The 23,888-nt window shown below is 37.2% G+C and overlaps 1 protein-coding gene across 1 annotated transcript in view; it reads left to right on the forward strand.

The window, feature by feature from the left end:
- The first annotated feature begins 7,422 nt into the window (after positions 1-7,422).
- The window catches only part of LOC139728918 (ran-binding protein 9-like), an 89,287-nt gene continuing 72,821 nt past the window's right edge, over positions 7,423-23,888 (forward strand). The window contains exon 1 of the mRNA XM_071639847.1: positions 7,423-7,618. Coding sequence (XP_071495948.1) covers positions 7,423-7,618 — 196 coding nt within the window. The remainder of the gene's footprint in view (positions 7,619-23,888) is intronic.

Here is a 23,888-nt window from a genome sequence, read left to right on the forward strand (position 1 = left end):
TTTTGTTCGTAGATTCTGGCAGCAGGTAGCCTCACACACGACTTAAACTTACGATACGATTCGGGTAGCACACCCCAATACCCGTTGTTATGGCAGCATGTACACAGTCATGCCGCAACCCTTCCAGGCCTTGAAGGTATTGATCAATTTTCGTCCTTTTAAAAAATGAAAACATGTAAGAATCATATTTGAAGCATAAACATATGTACTGATGTGAAATTATATCTTTATATTGCAAATACATGGATTTTCAGTCTGTAAAATATCGATCACGAAAATATTGACCCCCGCTTGAAAGGAACAGCTTCATTGGTGCATTGCGAAGGTACAAAAAGTTTTAGCCAATAGCTGATAGCGATGCATATGACCCTCGGTCATATTTTTTGTAAGAGATCACCCCATCTCTCACATCTATTCTGACTAAATACTCATCGTTTTTGTACCCATAATCTCATTCCCTTTTATTACCCAACTAACTTTACAGTTTACTTTCGACGATGAGAAGAGATGTGCTTTGACTAGATAAAGAAATATATTTTTCCTGAGGTCGGATGAATGACACTACCATACAACTTGTCATGTTGGCCTTTGTCCTCACTTCCTGATAATAGGGAAGAGAAGAGCGATATGCCCACCCAGTAGAACAGATACGTCATGCATACTAGGCTTGTGCAACAGGCGTTTGGGGATGAATTATGACAACGTTTGACACTCGCTGGGTGTTACCGCGGTCAAAGTGGTCATATTTTGTCAATACACGGTTTGACACTTTATTTCATCAGCGTGGTAGATAAGCGGACTGATGCACATTTAAGATATATTCATTGAAGTGTTGCTAACACGCATATCACCAATAATAAACAAACGAACTAGCTATCGAACGAAGAAGAAGACGACGACGACGAAGAAGAAGAAGAAGTATAAAAGGAGCAGAATAAAATGAGTAAAATAGTTATTGAGTGCGATGCATTGGATGAATAACATTAGCGTTAAAACTATGACAATTATCAGGGGCCGCGGAACCGGGAGGCCCCCCCCCCCCCCCCCCCCCCCCCCCACACACACACACACATATACTTTTGGCTTGTTAAAAAAAAAAAAAAAAAAAACGGGAAAAAATCGGGGAAAAAATCACAAGATTCCGCACTCAGATTCTTCCTGTCTACGCGGGGGGTCTTAACCTTGGCAACCCCCTCCGGTCCCGCAGCCCCCACCCCCCCCCCCCCCCCCCCCCCCCCCCCACACACACACACTGAAAAAGTTCCGCAGCTCCTGATTATTAGGATGATGAACTAAGAACGTTGATTGCAACTTATACAATGAACTTGTGACTAATTATGCGTTACATGGATCAAGGATTATTTTATCCCGCTGTAGCCGTGTGCCACCCCCCCCCCCCACCCCACAGGTGGTCATCTGTACAGCATGCGCGTTCCCGATTTTTTCCTAAAAGGGATGTACTTTAGGGGGCCAATTTGGGGAAATCATCCCGAAAATCGTTGGAATAGGCTTTATTTTAATATTTTATTCATTTATGTATTCATTTCCAGTTTTATTTAATCAGTGTAGCCTTGTCAGTTACAAAACTACTTTCAATGAGGGCTCTGCTGAAGGGTAAAAACACACAAAATACAATACAGATAAAATTGCAACTCACAAAACATGGATTCAAAACATAATTACACATTGATAACAATAAAGTTAAAAGGTCTTTAAACATAATAAATAATACATGATTAAAATATACACGCTCTATAAGATTATTGCATATATATAAGTAGAATAAAACAGTATGCACGTTAAAAGACAATGCACAATAAATAAACTGATATTATCTGATTTCTTGCTCCAAAAATTACTCCAATCATCAATTATACGAATTATATTAGCTGTAAATGTGCGGAGTACGAAGAAAAAACTGAAAGAATGAGTAGAAGAAGAAAAAGAATACGTAGAAAAGGAGAAGAAGAAGAAGAATGAGGAGGAAGAAGAAGGAAGAGGAAAGGGCAGTTGAAGAAAAGAATGAGATAAAGTGTCACAAATGTACACACTAGTAGTTATGTACACGTACATGTATGATGTACTGTGTGCCTGGCTGTTTAATGTGTATGTACACAGGTTGACCAGATTAATGGAGAACATTCTATGTGGTATAGATATAGTACATACAGGCTGACTAGATCAGTGGAGAATTTTCTAGGTGGTATACAATGTAGCTATACAGTATATGCATGTAACAGGAAAGACAATATAGCTCACTCAATCTAGAATGATTTCACCCGTTCCAGAAAGTTCTGGGAAGTGCTTACATGTTTGGCTGAGTGAGGCACTGTCCCTGTAGCCCAATGTGATTGGTAGTTATTCTTGGTAATGATGTTTTGTACATAGTTAGGCAGTGAGTCATCCAGGTTTCCTGGAACTTGGACTGGCTAGTAGGTTGGAGAGAGTTATAGAATGTGCTAGAAGGGCTTGAATGGATAGTATATAAGCCAGAGAAATTCTGCAGTAGGCAGAGTACCCAACACCTCTGCTCTGAGAGTTACGTCACTTCTGGCTCTGAAGCGACTTGTTATAATCAGTCCTGTGTTACCTGCTGACCTGTTACGTTTGTGGAGATAAGGCCTGGGAGACATTTTGCCTGCAGAGAATTAATGTGCCTTCATTGGACTCCATGTTCTAATGTCAATGGACATTGCTACATTGTACGGCAAAGCTGTGACGGGCTGAATTCCTCGCTGGACAATATAAAGTGAATCATCATTCAACGCATCAACCGGACGTGGTCGTCATAACGTTTGGACTCTGCACATTTCGCCGTGGACGTATATCGTGGATTTTACCCCGGATCTATACCGTGGACTATCGTAACCTGCGCCTCTGGAGTTACGTCGGAGGAATCATTCATCGGTGCGTCAAGGATCATTCGTCTGTGCATCGAACATCGTATTTGGACACTTTCAAAGGATTATTTAATACGTGTAAGTGATTCCACTACCGATTTATAACCGCTTCTATTGATCATTGTTGTATTGATGTGACGCTGATTACCAGTCTGTACCCACAATATCACTGTTAATAAACCGCCTGAACATCAGTTGATTGTTTCTTTTGTGCGATCATTCTCAGAGTGATTTTGGTCGTAACAAAAGGAAGGAGGGGCAAAGAAGGGAAGGCACTCATAAAGTATACTTTAAACGGCCTAATTAAATCAATAAGCGTAGACCAACAAATAATGCTATAAAACTAAGAAACAAAACACATAGATCAGTGCACAATAATGTTATGTACTTTACAAATCAGGGATGGCAGGGCCGCCGTGCGTCCTCTCATTGATGCTCGGAATGCATCAGTGGGTGAATTTAATTGTCTTTGCTCATGGTCTGAGGTTATTTTTCACCGAGATATCATGAATAGAATATATGGGTAGTTTTATTTTTTTTCGAACAATCCTGAAATAGGGTCCCGAATAGGGTTAGTTTCGAAATAGGTGTATAGTGCAGCTGCTTGGCGTTCGCTCCGATTCTCCCAACTATACTTATTAACCTACAGTTTTACAAGTTTTAAAGCTTTTATGTAGGCCCCATCATATTTCTATACATGTGACATCTTCATACGATATGACCATGTACATTTGTGTCAAGTATATATATTTTTTTCCGAGTCTTCTTCTCCAATCAAAAGACATGATTGTATGTATTTTGTATTCTTGTTTTATTGTCAATATTTTTGTAATCATTGAGAAAATGGAAATATGAAATGAATTTGAACTGAAATACTCATGCATGTTTGCTGCAAATATTAACATGCTCGGTTGGCCTTCTTTAGGACATTTTCACCACATGCGCTGCATGTAGCACCTATACGCCACCCACGCTGCTCTTTGACTGAATCTCTTCCCCAAACCTGTGTAATCAATTAACGTTCTTAGTTTATCGTTCATTTTCCAGCTTCCCTTCCAAAAGCCAGTGAAAGGGGAATATTCTGATGGCGTCCCTTCGAAAAGCCCGTGATAGGGGATTAAAAGCCTATAGCCAATTTACATATTAACGGAGTTGTCTCAAAGAATCTGGAACAAGCATGTTGTATATCCATAACTGAATACGTGTATACATGGTTGACCTCGGGGGGGGGGGGGGGGGGGGAGGGATGGGACCGTATATGCATCCACATTCCGTTTGAATCATTTTTTTTTCTTTGATGGAAATAAATAAACTATTGAATTGAATTGAATTTAATTGAATTGAATTACTTAGAATAAAGCATTGGGAATAGCATAGATGACTCAATCTGCTCGGACCCGTGAATGGTCACAAATATAACCCTAACAAAAAGTGTTGCCAGACCAATATCAAGATATCATTGTGGCCAAGTCTCCGCGGCTTTGCCGCAACTAGAAGGAGACGTCGCGGAGACGTCTCTCCAACTAGATGAGACTGGAAAGAGACTCTGAAAAAAAAAATGCAACTCCACGGAGACTTGGCTGCATTCCAGGAGAAGCCGAGGAGACGTCTCGGAGACGTTTCCGCGACGTCTCGGTGACAGGGGAGACTCGAGTCGCCACCATGCAGGTCGCCAACAAGTCTCCAATGAGATACCATGACGTGTTATACGTGCAAGACTTGCTGCTGTGCAAGAGCTGCAAAGTAATATGCTGCCCTCTAACGGCCTGAGTTTGTCAATACAATTGTACTGATATCTTACTAAACAGCATCTTGGGGAACAGGAATAGTGCTGTATTGAACTTAAAGAAACAAAACAAAACAATAACAACGACAAAAATAACAAACAGGACAACGTTCATGGTTACCCCGTGTTTGTTTATGCTCTAAGCCCATTATGGCTTCACATCATTCTGTGCAATATGAATACTTCACTTCACTTCTTCACTTTGTCTCCGTCTAATATATAGGGCCTACAAATTAAATTTGTTAAGATCGCAACTGCTGATCTGTAAATTAACAAACATGTCGGAAAAAAGGGACCAGTATAGGACTCGAACCTGTCATCTACAACTTTTCGGGCAACGGTTCCCTTTTTTCCGACATGTTTGTTAATTTATAGATCAGCAGTTGCGATCTTAAAACAAATTTAATTTGAAGAGGGAGACAAAGTGAAGAAACTCGCACCTGAACCTTCACCTCTCTAAATGATATCTTTCTTTCATGAATACTTTGGTTAGGATGAGTGGTATAAAGAATTATTGCTTTTTCAGTAGAAATAATTTTACATTACATTAATTTTAACTAATTTGGAAGAGAGTTGAAGTTTCATAAACAAAGGCTCCTTGTGCAGGTTTTGAAGCATTTGCCATGTGATATTTGCATATCATCCTTAGTCATGGTGGGAAAAGAAATCTCAGGGTGACAAGATGGGGCTTGGATGAGATGGGGCTATTATGATAAAGAAAAATTTATTGCAAGAAATAATCATAAGTTGCAAGTGTTTCAGAAAAAAATGGTGTCTGTTTAGACACCTGGTATATATAACTGATTTATTATGATGGCATGAGTCACGATATTTTAGTGGTTGTTTTGCTTTTCAAAGTATTGTATTTGAAATATTATGATGTATTACGTATACAGATGAATATAATTATGTCTGATGTAGAATAATAAATATCCCAGTGGGGGAAAAAAAGATGGGGCTTGGACTGGACATATCCACTGCTGGAAATGATGTTAAGAGACTGTACCTATATATACAATACACTACACTACAATACAATACAATACAATACAATACAATACAATACAATACAATACAATACAACACAACACAATACAATACAATACAATACAATACAATACTACACAATGCAATTAAATACACACTACAATACAATACAATACAATACAATAATACAATACAATATAATATTTACAAATTCATAACTTTTGAATCGATTATCCGATTTTCCTCAAACTTTCGCTGATATTATGTTCTACTTATGATGTTGTTTTCCCTTAATCCTGTGGCCTTTGGCTTCCTTTAGTTGCCCTTTAAGAAGTCAATTGACAGTATTGAACAATATCATTATATCTATTTGCTAATATGTATAGTAATAAAAAAAAACAATTTATTTATACAAAGTGTAGGCCTATATCATAACAAATCGTCCCTATAACACAATCAGGGAGGTGAGACGATCACCTCCCTGCTACAATGCACTCTACGTTATATAGGAAGGGAAAAGACAAAAGAAATAGGGCAATTTGATCGTAAGCACTTTAATAAACTGGGGATTAATGATATATATTAAATGAGTTAGTCAAATACCGGTTAGTGATTGGCTAAACACAGTCACGTGATGGAGGCACATTGGTTATGTTCGCCCATGGGCAGAACATTTTTGTAATGTTCTCTCATGGGAAAACATTTTCACGTAACAAATGACAAATGATACCAAACGATTGAACGATCATATTTTTCACGCAATCGATAGGATAAATTTGCCTATTCCATACAATGTGAAAAAGCAGATTTGACTAACCCATATACCAGATGATGACTTTTGTTGTCGGGAACATGTACCAAACGTTCCACCCTCAGGGGTTTGAAATGCTATTTTGGGAGGCTATAAGTCCCTCGACTTCGTCTCGGGACTTATAACCTCCCTCAATAGCATTTCAAACCCCTCGGGTGGAACATTCGGTGTTCCCTCCCCGCCAGTCATCATCTATATAATATACTCGGCTCGACATTAGCGGTGCATGGCCCCGTGGCTTGGGGCCGCTAAAATTGATGTCGGGCCGCCAAAATAATATAAAAAAGAGGCTTGGTGGCCCGATCGGGCAGCTAAGATTCAAAATGAAGTTTATGCTTCGTTTTATTTTGGGCCACTACTCTTCTTCTTTGGACCACCAGAGGAAAAAAAGTGAGTGTTGAACATTGATATATACATATATAATATATCTATATATATATATATATATATATATATATATATATAGAGAGAGAGAGAGAGAGAGAGAGAGAGAGAGATAAATATATATATATATATATATATATACATATATATACATATGAATATCAATATGCCCGTAAAACATTTTTGTGTCATTTTGAATGGTTGAAAAGATAAATAGTTTAATTTCTCCCGCCATGTTACTTATCAATAAATAATCAAGTCGATAAACGTGATCGACCTTGTCATGCATTATCTCACGACTTTCTGAGCGCAATAAACCAAATACAAAGTGTACAGTCAAACCTGCATTAGCGGCCACCTGTATAACTAGGAGCCCTAGAGTTGAGAACCAATGCACACGTATTGAACTCTTCCGTGTGTATGTGATATGATAAAACGACTAACAACTAGACTACGCTCAATTCCATAGAAAGCATGCAAAACCGGTGACGTACGTGCTGTGCTGTGTGGCCCGTACTAATTAATATCCACAAACAGATCAAGTGACGACGAAAATGGCGACGAATAGTGGTGAACGGAGCTGTTCGGCAATCAACCAAAACACTGAAAATTCTGACCCGTCTGACAGATTGAGGCGACTTTATCCAGCAGTTAATGAAGACGAGACTCCTCTACCTCGAACATGGAATCCTAGAACAAAATCAACCTTCATCGGGCTGTCACAGCACAATCTTCGTCTGCACTATAAAGGTAGGCGCAGAGAATGCAGTCAAAACATCGTTGATGATTCACCGCACTGCAGCTAACATGCTAGTATGTAGTTGCCCGCTCCTCATCAGAGTGCACACGACATAGCAGAGGTGTATCAACAAAAAATTCGCACAGGCAGCCGGCCTATGCACTGCGTATTCAAGTGCAGGTTTCTCGGTTAGCCGTCTCTGATAATTCGCTCTTGGTAGTTACTCGGCCATTGCAATCAAGCTGGAAATACACATGACTGAATGCTTTGTTTGTAGATTTCTAAATCTGTTTGTTGACAAGAAAAAGAAAAGAAAAGAAAAACGAAAAGATCCCACAAATCCTGAAAGATTCTCGTCTAACATGGCATTACTGTTGGTACACAAACACATGACTCACAAGAAAAAAGTTTTCATGACATCATCATTAGGTTCTACATGTAGAACTAAGTAGGTTAAGCGACATATCCCCAAACTATGTTAAATTGTGGCAAGTAAATTGCAGTAATACAGTTTTGGACCCCCATTTGTTTCATATATTTTCATCTTTGACGAGAGATTATCTTGAGCCTAGAGGCTTTCTACTTGTCACTTTAAAAAGAGAAAAAAAATAGATTGGGCCCTAACATTTAATAGTGTCATAGTGAATTGCCGTGCCTTCCTTGCAACTGTAGCTTTGTAAATTTGAGGGGGGAATTTTGTGTGATTAACAGTCCCACAAATGATTGGATTTAAACAAACATACATTAAAAAAACAGCTGTCATTACAAATGAAGTGTACAAGTAAATGGTCATCCATAATAAATATAAAACTGTGTATTTGCATGTTGATTGACATGTTGAAATTAAAACTCTGTTTTGCAGTGTGGATCCTCTTTCTTTCTCTTTTTTTAAAGCTAATTTTCAGAGCTACAATTTCACTGAATGATGCAGTTTGATTTTTTTCAATCAGACTGATATCCATGCACCTAAGTTATTTAAAACTATATATACTTGGGTGACCCGCACCTCATCATAGTTAATTTTTGCGCATATTTGCATCACATTTCGCCACTGAAATTCTTTGAAATCCAACTCACATAGAGGAAAAATGCTGAAAATTCCACTGGAATCACAAGTTCACTGATCGATATTGAAAATTTGCAGCTATCATCGTCAAACGCGAACGATGCGGAATGGTTGTGCGCTAAGGAAGGGGCCCGCCGCAACTCGTCACCAGCGCTCCCATAGACTTTGCACGTAAAAGATGTGTGCGGGTGACTGTGATGCTCCCATAGACATACACCTAAAAGATGCGTGTGGGTGACAGTGATGATACTTAATAACATGTATTCCTATTAAAATTTCAGATTTTTGCGAAAAACTGTTCGGTTTTCATCTCAATTTGCTTGGTTTTGGTAGCCCTGCCAAGTTTCAAGCGTACAAGTACTGAACATAGTCCCGTGCATAAATTTTTGTTTAGTGTGCTTAAAACAATTTTAAGCGGGATGACGGTATTCGGGCCCCTGACGAGGTGCGGGCACCTCACTATACAGTGTATTTGTATATCGGTTGTTTCAAATCACTGTAAGTAAATTTTTACTTGAATACTTCATACTTGTTGACTCATTTACTTTGCACTTGGTTAAATTTGTAGGATTAGAAAACATGAGATGTTACACCTGAAAATCTCAACCCTGTGTTCATTGGTGTAAGCCTGTAGGACTTTTTCGATAATAACACCCTCCTGTCATTTTTTAATCTTTTTTCTATCTTTTCCTTTTTCATATTTTCCTCTCTCTCTTTATAGCTTACCTTTCTGATTCCATATGCTACTGTTCATGCTTATAGCCCCACATATAGTCTTTGTTACCTTCCTCCCACAAAAGATTTGGCTTTAGAATCACCTTAAATTGTTCTGAATAAAAGATTTTGCAGTCACTGTAATTTGCCCGGTACCGGTAGTATGTTACACGAATTGCCCCATAATGGAACTGCAAAAAGCAACCTTGTTCAATGTACTGTACCAAGGTATGTAGTGCAGAGTTTAGAATTTGGCAAATGGTATGAATGATACTTTTTTCCCTCCAATAAGTGCAAATAGAACAATTGTACTTTTTAGAATATTGTGTTGTTTTTTTTTCACAACTACAAAATCCAAAACAGCTTTGGTCCACAACCTATTCATTGATATGTTAGTAGTGCAGCACTCTGTGTACAAAGTGTGTACATGTCAAAAAACATTTGTATTAAGGGATTGATTTTTCCAGCACCAAGCTTGAGCTATTAAATGCAGTTGCACAGAAGTTTATTTCTGAAGATCAGGAGTTATACAATGTACTGTCACAAAGAATCAATAGACCAAAAAAGCACTCTCTTTTAGCAAAAACCTTTAATTGTATTTACAAAGCAGACATTATACTGTGGCATTCAGTGTGTTCATATTTGCTCATAGAGGGATGAGAAAAAAAAAGAAGTATTTTTCTGTTGTTGAAGCCTTCTACATGTATTGTAGATACCACGATTTTTCACTTTTATTTTTTGTACTATAAATGCTTAAGTTGAGTGTGATGACATGCAGTTCACATGTGAATTACCTGTACCTGTGACATGTTTGATCAGAGAACAACTTTTTTTATATATATATTTTTTTTATTAGTCAAGACCGATAGAAGAAGAAAGATTAATGTTAGTTTTTACAGAATATTACACATATGCTCAGTGCATTTACATTGTATACATATACATGTAATGTGTACAAATTTGTAGAATTCACTGTTACATACCGACAGTATAAATGCAGTGTAGTACACACAACTTGTCAGATCTCTGAGCAAAGGTTATATCTTCAAATTATCAGTTTGTATTCTGAGTTGAGTCTGGCGATGGTTGTTTTTTTTTTTTTAATCTGTGAAATTGTGTGTACAATATGTACATGTTTCCATACTGTATAATAAAGAAAATAAGGGATTTTAGTAGTCTGTGATCAAGGCCATTTGTTGTAGATAGCAGCAGCTTGATTTTTCTACCTCGAGAAGAAAAAATATCAGGTAGTATAAACAGAGAATAATTAGTCTAATGTTGTTAAAGGCATGATATAGTTTTGGTTGAAAGGGGCTTCAGGTGTTCAGCTTGTTTTGAGAGATAATGAGAAACCTACAAAGCTGTATTAAAAGATATGAAAGAGCATACAAGTCTCAGAAGAGTTCAAAGTTTATTAAATGAAAAATTGGTTTTGAAACAGCAGAGATATCCAAAACAAAGCAATCCTAATAAAATGTGGGGCCCGCATTTTATTAGGATTGCTTCGTTTTACTTTGTGTGTGGATATCTTTGCCATTTCAAAACTGATTTTCGTCAAATAAACTTTGAAACCCTCTTATGAGTTGTATGTACTTTCAAAGTTTATAAGTGGTTTTGTAAATATCTCACAATCTCAACCAAAACTATACTATCCCTTTACTGTAACTTTCTGTGAAATCTTGTTCTGGTTCCACTGGCTTCCTCCATCAAAACTTTTTTTTCAAGAGTGGTTTGGTGAGGTAAGTCTTTTCTTTGTGCTGCCATTTTCCTTTATAAAACTTTTTGGTGCTCTTATCTCCTGTATAGTTTGAAGAAATTTTGTATGTTGATACCAATGGCAATTATACATTATCTGAGAGCTGGCCAGTGGTCTTAAAGGGAATGCAAACCCAAAGAGCAATGTGAATTGAGTAAAAGCATCAACATTAGTAGAACACTTCAGTGCAAGTGTGAGGAAAATCGGACAATCGATGCAAAAGTTATGAATTTTTTAAAGTTTTGGTGTTGGAACCGCTGGATGAGGAGACTACTAGAGGTTATGACGTATGAGTGGACAACAATATAAAGAAAATATAAAAGGAATTCCACAAAAATTCAAATTTCTAGCAAAATGAAAGAGTACTTGACTAACCGCTTTGATACAGAAAGCAGGGGGAATAAGTGCTACCCCTAACATATGTCAGTATCAAGTTGACGAAATGTGTAATTTTCATGGAAAGTGAATTTTTATTGAATTCCCTTTATATTTTCTTCATATTGTAGTCCACTCATACGTCATAACCTCTAGTAGTCTCCTTACCCAGCAGTTCCAACACCAAAACTTTAAAAATTCATAACTTTTGCATCGATTGCCCGATTTTCCTAAAACTTTCACTGATGTGTTCTACTGATGTTACTGCTTTCACTCAATCCACATTGCTCTTTGGGTTTGCGTTCCCTTTAAGAAACTCAGCAAGAAAACTCTTACCTGTGTTTACTCTCTAAAATGATATTATTAAAGTCATCAAAAACAAACAAACAAACAAACTGTAAGTGAGACTTTCCTTTCGAACCTAAATGTTTGCATAGCAGTCCAGGGCTATGTAGGAAACAAAAACAAAACAAAAACCAAAAATATGTAGGACAAGGTCATATAGTTACTGCACTTGTGGAACAAGTGTAGTGACAAACTATATGCTTATTTTACAGTAATATGAATTTCTGTGATAAAAATCAATGCAGACAATTTAGCCTACAGAATAGGACACCAATGATGTGTTAGCAAACATATCATCATGATGAGGCTGAAGGCTCTGTATCAAGTTCTGTGCACACAGGCAACCCTCCCACAGTGCATTCATACAGATGCCCACAGTTTGGTACGTGTCCCAGCACTGTACCTTACATGTACTAGGGTAACAGTGAACCCTACAAAGAATGTGGCGTATGGTGTTTGTGTATACTGTGTGTGTGTTGAGACTGTTTGTGTATATGCGTGCAATGTGGTGAGTTTTGCAAGCAGGAGGGGGAGATATGGGAACAATATGAGGAGTATTCGTTGTGCTGCAGGCAGGGGAGGATGCATGCCTCGTTGTGTGACGTTCCAAGTGACATTTTTAGATGATGGAAGGAAACGGTCATTGATTGCTTGGCCTTCTTGGTATTTCTGTCATCTTTCGAGGAATGCCACTTCCATTGCCAGTGGAAGTGTCATTGACACTAGGTTAACACTGTCATGAATTATCTCAGATTGCAATATGTGAATATGATATGCAGTTTATATAGAGTTGTAGACTTGGGACTTGTGGTAAGGTGTTTCTAAGATGTATGGCACAGTTTTTTTATATTTCTATGCATGCCATAAAGAGTGGTACACTTTGTATTTAAAGCCAGCTGGAGGTTCCAATTTGCGCATGAGCAGAAAAAAAGTAATTTGTTCCAGCAGGGCATGTTGATTTTAATGATAATGATGATGATAATAATAATAATAATAATAATAATAATAATAATAATAATAATAATAATAATAATAATAATGATAATTATGATAATAATGATAATAATAATAATAATAATAATAATAGCATTTATACAGTGCTTTGTAGGGTGTTTCTAAGGTTTTAAGTTCATTGAGATAAGTATCTGTGATGTGATGATTATTCAAGTAACCCTGATAATTGGTTCTTGTGAGCACATCCACCTGACAGCAAAAGTAGCATAAGGTCTATTTGGCAACATCAACACAATAAGATTGTTTATACATTCAATGCAAAATAATGAAATTGATACTTTCCCAAGTGATCACTGGTAATTGGCGGACCTGGTCTATGCAAGTTGATCTTTGGTTAAACATGATTGATGAATTCCATAAATTGTTGTGTCAGGCAAGCCTAAGATGCACCATGTCGCTTTGTAAACAAGTGAATTACCTAACCAAACAAGAAAAAAGGAAGATCATATGTACCCACGTGCACTTGAGCTAACTCGGAACTGGCTTATTACACGTGTATGACCTACATATATAGGCTACATATGATACACGTTGAATCCCAATTTATCCCCTTGTGCTTTTCTATCTTCTAAGAATCGAACCAAAGCAAAGCAGAAATTTTTTTTTTTTGCAAAAACACAACAAAACATAAAATTATTCTGCAGTCAATAATAATGCATTTTGCTGACCTACATGTATGTTTTCAATGCAGATTGTACTAAATATGTTTGTAATGCAAGCTCTTCATGCTTTTGAATCTTGAGATGATAGCAAATTATTAATAATCTGTGTCTGTAAGTAAAATGTGGAGGCATTTTGTGGGCTTGATTTTTTTCTTTGTGTATGTATGCACAATATATAGATAGGCCTATAGTATGTACCTGTATAAGATTGTTTTTGTTGTGTGTATTCATGCATGCCTGTGTACATGTATTTGCTGAGTGTATTTATGCTTGCATAAATTACAGTACATATGGATACAAGTGTGCAATATATATTATATGTACCAGGTATTTTGATAAGCTTACAGTAACAATTAATGATGAGTATAAACATGCAGTGTAGTACATTTCATTCTTTCATAGGACCATACAGTGCACAAAGAGACAGGTCTGCTGGCCAGCAATAGATACACTGTAGTAGGCCTAATGGGATGGAGGAGACGCAGCTATACACGTGTGTATACATTCTAGAGGCTGAAATTTCACAATCATGGATCCCATAGGCTCTGTGCTGTGCAACCTATGGTTCAACTTGATCTCAGTGGTGACCACTGTGTTTCGATGTGTGTGTGTATGTATGTGTGTATATTATACAAGATATGTGTGAAGCCCCCAGACTGTGTTGACAATAGGCAGTGTACATACTGTACATAGGGTGTGTACGTGTGTACTCAAGGCTTGTAGTTGTAGCTATCATTAGGCAGGTGTGGGTACGGGTTTCTTGGGTACATAATATCCCCTGGAGAGTTTCAGAAAACTGGATTTGTGAAGTTCATTTTCATGTGATGCAATATTTCACCTCTTGAGTGGGGGATGAGGAGAGATCATCTTTGCATAGTCATTGCATAGAGCAATGACTTATAATGTGTTCTTTGTGTATTATAGCAAACACCTAAATTGTTTTGGTTGTATTCTTATTTGTGTCAACTGGGGCAGTGATGAATAGGCTACATGTTGTGTGTAGTGTGTGCTGAGGGCAGCAAGTATGACCTCTTCACACTGAATTTGTTAGCCTCTTTCAGGGAATCATAGTTGGCCAGAGGGTAATGTATGATCTTGAATTATCTTGAAGTCACTGCGAGTCACTAATTGCCTGATTAACAGGCATTTTTGTTTGGGTCTTGCTTTGGTTATTGTTCTTTTAAAGCCCCATCTGCTTTCATATTATATTACATACCACTGGTAAGTGCTTGTTTTTTTAATCTTTAGTTCAGGCTGAGCATCAAACTATTAACTCTTCTGAAAACCCCCCATACAACTATGTTTTTTTGAGACGTTACTTCAGTGGCATAAATATTCAAATTGTATGAGCATACCAGTCAAACCAAAGACAACAATATCAAGCAAGCCCCCCTTTCCTCATACCCCACCCCTTTCAATGACATCATATGACACATATCATTTTAAGGGTTCATGCAGTGTGGATATCCTGTGTTATCGGCCATAATTCCCTTGCACTTATAAACTAACTTGACATCTTCTGTAGCCTGATCTGATGACTCATTTGGGTTTAAACATGGGAACCGTTTGATCATGGTCACATTATGTGCATGAGATATCAAATGCGTGTACAATCTCCAGGCAAGCTGGGAAACACTGACAATCCAAAAATTAATATTTGTTTTGTTTTGTTTAAACTTTAAATTTCAAAGAATTGAATTGAATTGAATTGAATTTTATTTGTTCAGCATAAAAAACAACAGAGAAAGACATTGATGAACAATCATGTCAGACAGAGTAAAAACTTTGGAATACATAAAGCTGAAGGGAAGCAGCCAACGAGGAATTAAAAATTTCCTTAAAATCTGGCCGACCCAGATAATCAGTTAAAAAAAAATGCTTTTGTGGAAAATTATTTCATATTTATAAAAAACGAGATGAACAAATATACAGTTGCAAGAACAAAACAAAAAGCAATACAGCATGATACACAAAACACTACATTTACATTACGATGAAAGAGGTAGTTCAGTTTCAGTTATGTACGTGTATACCCCAGTAAAGATCTTGCAGCTGGAGCACTCCATTGATTATGAAGCCTTGAAGTAAACTATAGGACCTAAGCTTTAAGTATGCTCTACAAAATGAATATTTTTTTTTCTCAGTGGACCAGTTGATTGAATATTCAGATTTTATGCATATATATCTGTAGAACAAAAGTTGTTTGTTATAGTCAGAAAGCTTTCATGAAGGCATGCCTAACATACATACGTATCAACAACTAATGCACACACCCAGGGTGCATTCGAGCGCTCTTCTAAAGTGTACCGTACTGTACCATACCCATGTCAGAGGAGTGCTTGAACGTTCCAAAAGTGTACCTTTCAACACCATACTATACCATAACAAGCCAAGAGTGGACTACTAGTATTTCCCGATGTGCTCCAGAAGCGTACCATACCATGCCAGAAGTTGGCATGCGAAGAATGGGCATAACACGCACTACCTCATAAAGCAAGAGTTGATTCTCTTTGTTGGGGACACCTGTATCTACATGTAGCGGAAGCCTGCCAGGTGCATGACCCTGTTGCTACATGTACATAAAACGTTTGACCTGTCTGACTCGAGTCCCAGAATACATTTTGTAGCTCATGAGATACGCTCTCTCCACAGAGTGCTTGGACGCTCCAAATCTGGCATGGTATGGTACGGTACAGTATACCGGGTAGTTTGATATGGTTTGATTTGCTCCTGAGTGCACAAACGCAACCTTTGATTCCAAGTAGTGAGATGCTTCTTATGCAGATGGCTGGTTGGAAAAGCTTGTTACTAGGACAACGGAGTGGAAGAAAGTCAAACTATACACCTTATTCATAAACAAGCTTGTGTGTTGATTTAATTTGTTGTTATAAGTAACATCGTGCAGTTGATTTGTTTTGTAAATATTTGATTATGACTTATGACAATAAATGCGCAACTTCATGTTATCATTATTCTTTTATATATTACAGGGGTTATTAAAGTGCTACAAGGTTTGTGCTGGAATGCATTGCTTGACAAGTTGTAGTTGTAGTAAAATTGGTGTAGCATTCAATGAAACGTTACAGCTTCTTTTATGAAGGTACTCAGTCACTTCATTGTTATGCCTGGTCTGAAATTTCAGACACTTGTTTGCTCTTGTAATGTGTAGTGGGAACCAAAGCTTTTCTGCAACAATGTGGCAAGGCATACACTATGTCTGTAGAGCTGCAATAAATGATTGTAACATAGTCATTTATCATGGGGCATAAAGAAAGTAATAAATATAACTTTAGTGTATGAGTAGAGTAGTCCTGACATGAGCAGGAAAACAGAGAGAAGGTCTTGAAGTGAGAATAAAGACAAGCATGACATCACTGACCACAAATACCAGTGACACAAACCTGTAGAACAGTGCACCTGCACAAAGGCTATACGAAGGTTCATTTGTGTTTGCAGTCAGTTGCCTTGGTTTGGTATCATGCAAGATCCATTGCCTTCAGTACATTATACATATTAGATGGTTCCCTTGAGACAGTTTCAATTGTAATGCATTCAAAGCTTATGCAGACTGTTCTTCAGTCACAAAATATTTCAAAGACAACTTATGTAGCTTGTCCTAAGTGTATCTTTATTGTGCAATACTCTATTTCTAGACACATTGTACATAACCCCAGTGTGTTGTAGAGTTTTGCTCTTGACTACTGTAGTCATCCATTTTGTTCATTTTGTTATCAGGCAACCAGAAAAGAAAATCCATAACTTCAAATACAACCTGAAACTAGAATGTATTATAGGTTTTGTTACATAGATTGTCTTCCCAGTTTTTAGTGTAGGATATGTGGTAATATATTTATGTGAAATATATACAATGTACAGTATATTCTGTGTATGTTTCTGTTTAGTTGGAAAGACGTCTATTGTGCACTTTATGAGTTTACTGTAGAATAGTGCAGTGCACTTTATTGTTCTTTCTGACGTGAGAATGGATAGTCTGCCATGTGTTCTCCTGAATGCCTTGAGATTGTGATAAATGTAGAAAGAAAGCCAAATCTTGTTATACACTGATGTAGGTTATGTGGTCAGAGATAATATTTCTGACATAACATATAATGTATTTTGGACATATTTGATTTTGAACTTACCAATTACAAAAACAAAACTGATGATTCAACAAAGTGCTTTGATAAAACCTCCTCCGCCTAAAGAAAAAAGAAGACTTACGAAAACTTGTTATGTAGGCACCGATAGCTTGGAGATGTGCAGTTCAACGTCCTTCAGAGTACCGGTATTACAAAGTTGTAAATGTTGGGTAAGGTTCAAAGTCTCAAGGTGCCAGCATGCACAGATGAATTGGTGCCAGTGGCCTGAAGCTGATGGTAATCATGTTAAAAAAAAAAAAAAAAAAAAATTGTTTGCTTGTTAACATGTTATTGTTATGGGCATAGTCGACTCTATTCCCCCCTCCCCTTCATCTTTTTCGTAACAAGTGCTAGCCAAGTACTGTAAAAGTGGAAATTTTCTCACAAGTAAGTTTTGTGCTCATGAGCTGGATACGATTAATTTTGCGTATTTTTTATCGTGCGGAATCAAAATGTGAAATCGTATTACATGTTACAAGCAAACAATATGCATGCTGTTATTCTTCATTGTAGTTTCATGTGCAAAAATGTCTACACCATGAGATTTTGTCTTTTTCAGTGTTAGGTTTGGCATGCCTGTAGCCTATATGATGATGTTTTTTGATACCCTGGGATACCAAATAGAAATCTGCCATTTTGTTGAATTATTCATTTTTCTTTTTCACACTGTACCCTTGGTTATCAGAAATGGGTAAAAGTAATTTTTAGTGTTTCAGGGAAGAAGATTTTGTTGCAACAATGAGCTCAGCAGTGTAGCAGCATCATAACATTCAGCGCTTATCACACATACTACATCAGTGATCTCAGAGTCACACACAGACAGCTTCACTGCACCTGCATTACCAGTCCACCACAAAAAAAAAAACAAAAACGTAAAATAAGTAATCATAGGACAAGCTAGTGGATTAAAACAATCTTATTTTGAATTACTTTAAAAGTGGATATTTTCTCGCGAATAATTTTTCGTGCTGGGGCAGGTAAGAAGAGCTTCGCTTGTTTTCAATTCCGCGGAACCAAGACATCAAGTACTGTAGCACATGGCAAGCAAAAATATTTGCTTTTATTTTCGCGCTAGTTTCTGGTTGCGCGAAATGCACAAAAATTTCAACACTGCAAAAATTTTTGCTTTTACAGTACTGTTAGTGTTCAAAATTGTAACAGGATGTTTTATATTTTAAAAAAAATCAAAGTTTCTTTACTATTATTATTACACCCGTATTGTAATTATGGTCAAAAACTTCATAACAGGGCTGAAACAGCATTGGGCTTATTATTGTTGACTGGTAAATTTTGACCTCCATAATAACAGTGTGTAAATATACATCTTATGAACACAAGATGGCTCCGTACAACGTGGTACCTTGGGGTGATACAGTATCCCGGGTACCGTTTGGTGCATTTAATATACACATACGGTGTCTTTATGAGAATGAAATGACATCGAATGTTTGCTGTGAGTTGTTTGTTTTTTGTTTTTTGTTTAGACCCATGAACGAATTAAAAGTAATTTGTTACGAATAGAGAATAAGTACAAGTCTAAACACACCATGAATTGAAGCACACACACACACACACACACACACACACAAACACACATACAAATCTTCCCTCTTTAACCAGTAGTCAGTAACCACAGTACTTGCATCATCTCCAGCTGCTTTGGCACACATTGTGTTCTTCAGTAACTAGTCAAGACATGGTAATGCCATTCCTGGCACTCATGAAGTCCCTGCATTTGCCATAGCCATTTCCAACTGGAATAGACTGCCAAGGTATAGGCCATGTAAAATGAGTCTAATTTTTTGCGAATCGGAATCACAACAATTTCACGATCGTAGAGTACCATTCTGAATGGAGAAATCCATGGGTGCATGTCACGTTCATGTCAGATGTCAGAGTTAATGTTTTGGCATGTTACATTTGTGAATAGCGCCTGACTCCCAAAATCCGCAAAAATAAAAACCTCATGTAATATTTGCCGTATACAGTAGGCCTACACTGCATGTCTGACAGACCACGATTCATGAGTCCTTGTACATGTACCATGGAGGCCTAGATTGTAATGCTGACATCATTAAAAATGGGTAACTCCTGTAAGACCAGAAACAGTCACAAATTGGGGCCTACTGCCCTTTTCACTGCATGAAACTTGCTAGAATTGCCACTGGCATTCAGTACATTGTGTAGGCCATAACTTTGTAGGCCATAACTTTGTAGGCCGTAACTTTAGGGTCCTTTTACCATGGGATGCAAAATTCATGAAAGTTTCATATAAATGCAAAAATATCTGATTTTATAGTTTCCCAGCTGGCCAGCAAAGAGAAAGGAAAAGAAGGTTGGTGTGATTTTGTGTAAATAGGTCACACATGTGAGGCTGCATGTCAAAGTAATATAAGACTCCCCTGTGTATGATGAATATATCTACACGTTGTACATGTAGACCTACATGTACATGTACATCTCCCTTCTACTTTGGCAATGACCAGACAGTGAACAGGCAGCCCAGAATCCAGCTGTACAGTCTTTAAAACCAAAACCTGGGAGCATGCAGGCTGTGGATATAGGAAAACCCCAAGCTGTACATACAAGTGCATAAGTATGAAGTATTTACTACATAAAGATGTCTGCAACCAAACCAAAAGATTTGCATGCAGTGACATTGACTTTGCGACATAATGAGCCATTGTACAATATTGGCCCATGGAGAAAGAATAGACATTAATTAGAAAGCTTCAGCATAGTATCAAATGTCACAGGGGTCACAGCTCAGGGTGCTATCAGATGACATCATACATCACGCAGTCCACTATTAGACATGTCTAAAGATGTATCTTTGAATGGACCAACAAGATTGGGCGCTGCTACAGTATCTGTCACATTAATACTCTGACTGTTTCTAGTTGCTGTGATTTTGTAGGAAATTTGCGATTTTATGATCAATGCACAGTTTCAGAATAAGTGCATAATTTTATGATAAATGCACTATCAAGAACATGAATTTCCATGTTGTCGGTGCTGTGATAAGGAGGTCATTTGGGAAAAATGTTGAGTATCAAGCTGCTTCCATACACTTTAAACTTGAACTGCAATACAGTTCAACATTAATTACAAGTGTATCAGGTCATGTCGGGATCACCGCCGATCTGGATAAATGATATGGCGAGATAAGTGACATACATTTGTATGCTCAAGCACAACATTTTAAAACAATTTTTGAACTGTGTTTAATAGAGATTTTTATAACATTGTTAATTTTATTATTCACTGTGATGATTCACATAACGTTTCCTTGTTGTAATGATTCAAATAATGTAAAAATAAAATATGAGTAGAAATGTTGTGTTATATCATCCTGTTTGTTTTTGTTCCTTTTAGCAACGGTATTTCACATTGAAAATGCAAGGACAATCGTGTGTAAGTCCATGTTGAGATAAAAGAGAGATCCAGAAAACTGGTAGCTGGATAACTGAGGTCGGACTTTGCCTGTTTTACATTTATGCTATTGCCGTAGATTGCCAAAGTGTGTCATTGATTTAGAATTTAGACCAACAAGGTAGTATGTGTAAAAATATAAATAAATTCAGTATATAATCTGAATCATACACACACACTGTATGTGTTCTACAGATGTACAAGCAGTGGGCTGTAATGATCGTAAAAGATTGCAAGTTTTTATAAGATTGCATGTAGTTTGCAGCTTGCACAATTGTATGTACAGCGTATTATTAAACTAGGCTCAAATTCATATCTTGCCAAAGCTTTGCTGACTGAACCTAAGATTCCCAAATGCATCGACATACTCCAGCAAGCCAGCATTAAAGTTTTAGAATAATGTTGTCACCATCAGAATGTGTACGAACAAATATCACCATGTTATCACCATCTTATTTTCATAAGATTACATAAATGATGTTGGGAGAAATTATTCTTCAACCATGCAAAATTGTGTGACATTTGTAAAAGAAATGTACATGACCTTTAAAGTCTGTTATGTACTGTAAAACGAGAAAATTTTGCATGCATATAATGTTTGGGAATTTCGTTAATGGCCAAGATTCACGAAAGTAAAGTGCACAAGAACATTTTTTTTTTAAACTACATAATGCAATAAATGCCAGTGGCAGTTTGCAATGTAAGTTTCATGTTGTGAAAAAGGCTGTTGGGTGCAATTCGCGAAAATTTCGTGCCGTGAATATTTCTGATGTTACAGTAGTCTGATGAAAGAAGCGTTCACATCTGTGTAGGTTATACATGTTTTGAATTTTCCCCATTGTTCCTCAGAGAACATTTAATATGCTCTTTAGGAACAGGTGAGTAAAAGTAACAGGTTGCCCCTCCCCCCCCCCCCCCCCCTCCGAAAGAAATTGTATCTCATTGAATATTTTAGCTCTTTCAACAAAGGAAAAGTTACATATGAAGTGCCCACTTTTTGTCGCAAAGTGCACAATCATCCAGGCATCAAAACTCCAATTTATGGTACAAATATTATGTCAGTCACATCTGCATGAACTTTGATATCCCAGTTATTGTTGGTAAACTTGAAAACTTGCCACAATATTTTTGAACTGTTTACAGTGACTCAGAGGAAGGTCATGCTTTGTTTGCTATTCCCTGTTAACTCTCCGTGTGGTTTCAGAACAATGGTGTTTTAGAGGAGATGAGCCTAATTTTCTCTGTTTGCTACAGACTGTATCTCGCCTGAGCGCTCACATTGTTTTCCCATAATGGCTTCAATAACAGGCTGGTCTGCATTTCAGTAGGCTTTACAAAAGTTGCTTCATGCTGATTCACACTTGCCAGTGTTGCTGTTATTTTCCTCCACTATCTGTGAGTTAGTCTTGCCTCCAAACTTCAGATTGCACACCTCTCCTTCGCCCTATCCAAAGAATGTTTTCTCAGACAGTGCCAGAATATCTTTAAGCCTACAAATGTAGTCTATGCAGTTTTAAAACAATCGTCTTAAAATTACCCGAATCATAAGCATACAAGTTGCTTTTCTTCCTTGATCACATTGAAAATAAGAAGTGCATAATGTATCACATCTGATCTTATTTGTGCAAGAATAAGCCATGAAATGCAAACTATTGCCAATTGACTTTTATATTGCATACTGAAAAAGAGAAAAACCTGCAAATAAGTAGTGTTGGTTCCTACCCTGCTAATCCCACATTCTCACAGACCAGTGTTGGAACTGTAAAGTGCATGTGTCTTGTAGAAAGTTAAGTTGTCAAGAGACTTTGAGACGTTGAGAATCTACTATTTGTACCAAAATTCTGTCAGTTTCTCCCAGAATTAAATACCATATTAATTTTTGTACGTCTTTCTTTTTTCTTTTTTGTCAGAAGTCTTCTACTTCTAGGGCTCTAACCTCACACAGTCAGTGCTTTGCTTTTTAAAGGACAAGTTCACCTTCATAAACATAAGGATTGAGAGAATGCAACAATGTTAGTAGAACACATCAGTGAAAGTTTGAGGAAAATTGGACAATCGATGCAAAAGTTATGAATTTTTAAAATTTTTGTGTTGGAACCGCTGGATGAGGAGACTACTACAGCTTGTGAGTCATATGCGTACAACAGTATAAAGAAAATGTATAGAAAATTCAACATATTTTCACTTTTTTCGCATAATAAAAGAGCACTTGACTTGGCTCTTTCTAAAGGCAGGGGGAATAATATTACCCATAACATTTGTCGGGAACGAGTCGGGGGAATGTGAACTTTTTTCATAAGATGAAATTTTGTGAAATTGTCTTTATATTTTCCTTATATTGTTGTACGCATGTGACATCTAAGTTATTCACACACTGCAGTAGTCTTCTCATCCAGCAGTTACTGCACAAAAACTTCAAAAATTCATAACTTTTGAACGGATTGTCCAATTTTTCTCAAACTTTCAATGATGTGTTCTACTAATATTGCTACATTCTCTCAATCCTTATGTTTATGAAGGTGAACTTGTCCTTTAATGTAATAATAATCCCACCTGAAGACTGTACTACTTGCTAATGATGGGAACAAGTACCCATGTTAGATTTCTGTAAAATATGTGCAGGTGGGAATATTGTCATGGTCATTGTATGCAGTTTTGCACAACTTGTGCATTTCCTATCCTAATAGTCACGACAGTCACATTTTGTGAGGTGGGACCATGACACTGAAACTTTGACATGTATTTATGGTCCTGCTGTGAATTAACAACTGCTTGATA

The sequence above is a fragment of the Diadema antillarum genome, unplaced genomic scaffold (assembly GCF_040938485.1).
Source record: "Diadema antillarum isolate AM-2024a unplaced genomic scaffold, OU_Dant_1.0 seq00000205_RagTag, whole genome shotgun sequence".
NCBI lineage: Eukaryota > Metazoa > Echinodermata > Echinoidea > Diadematoida > Diadematidae > Diadema > Diadema antillarum.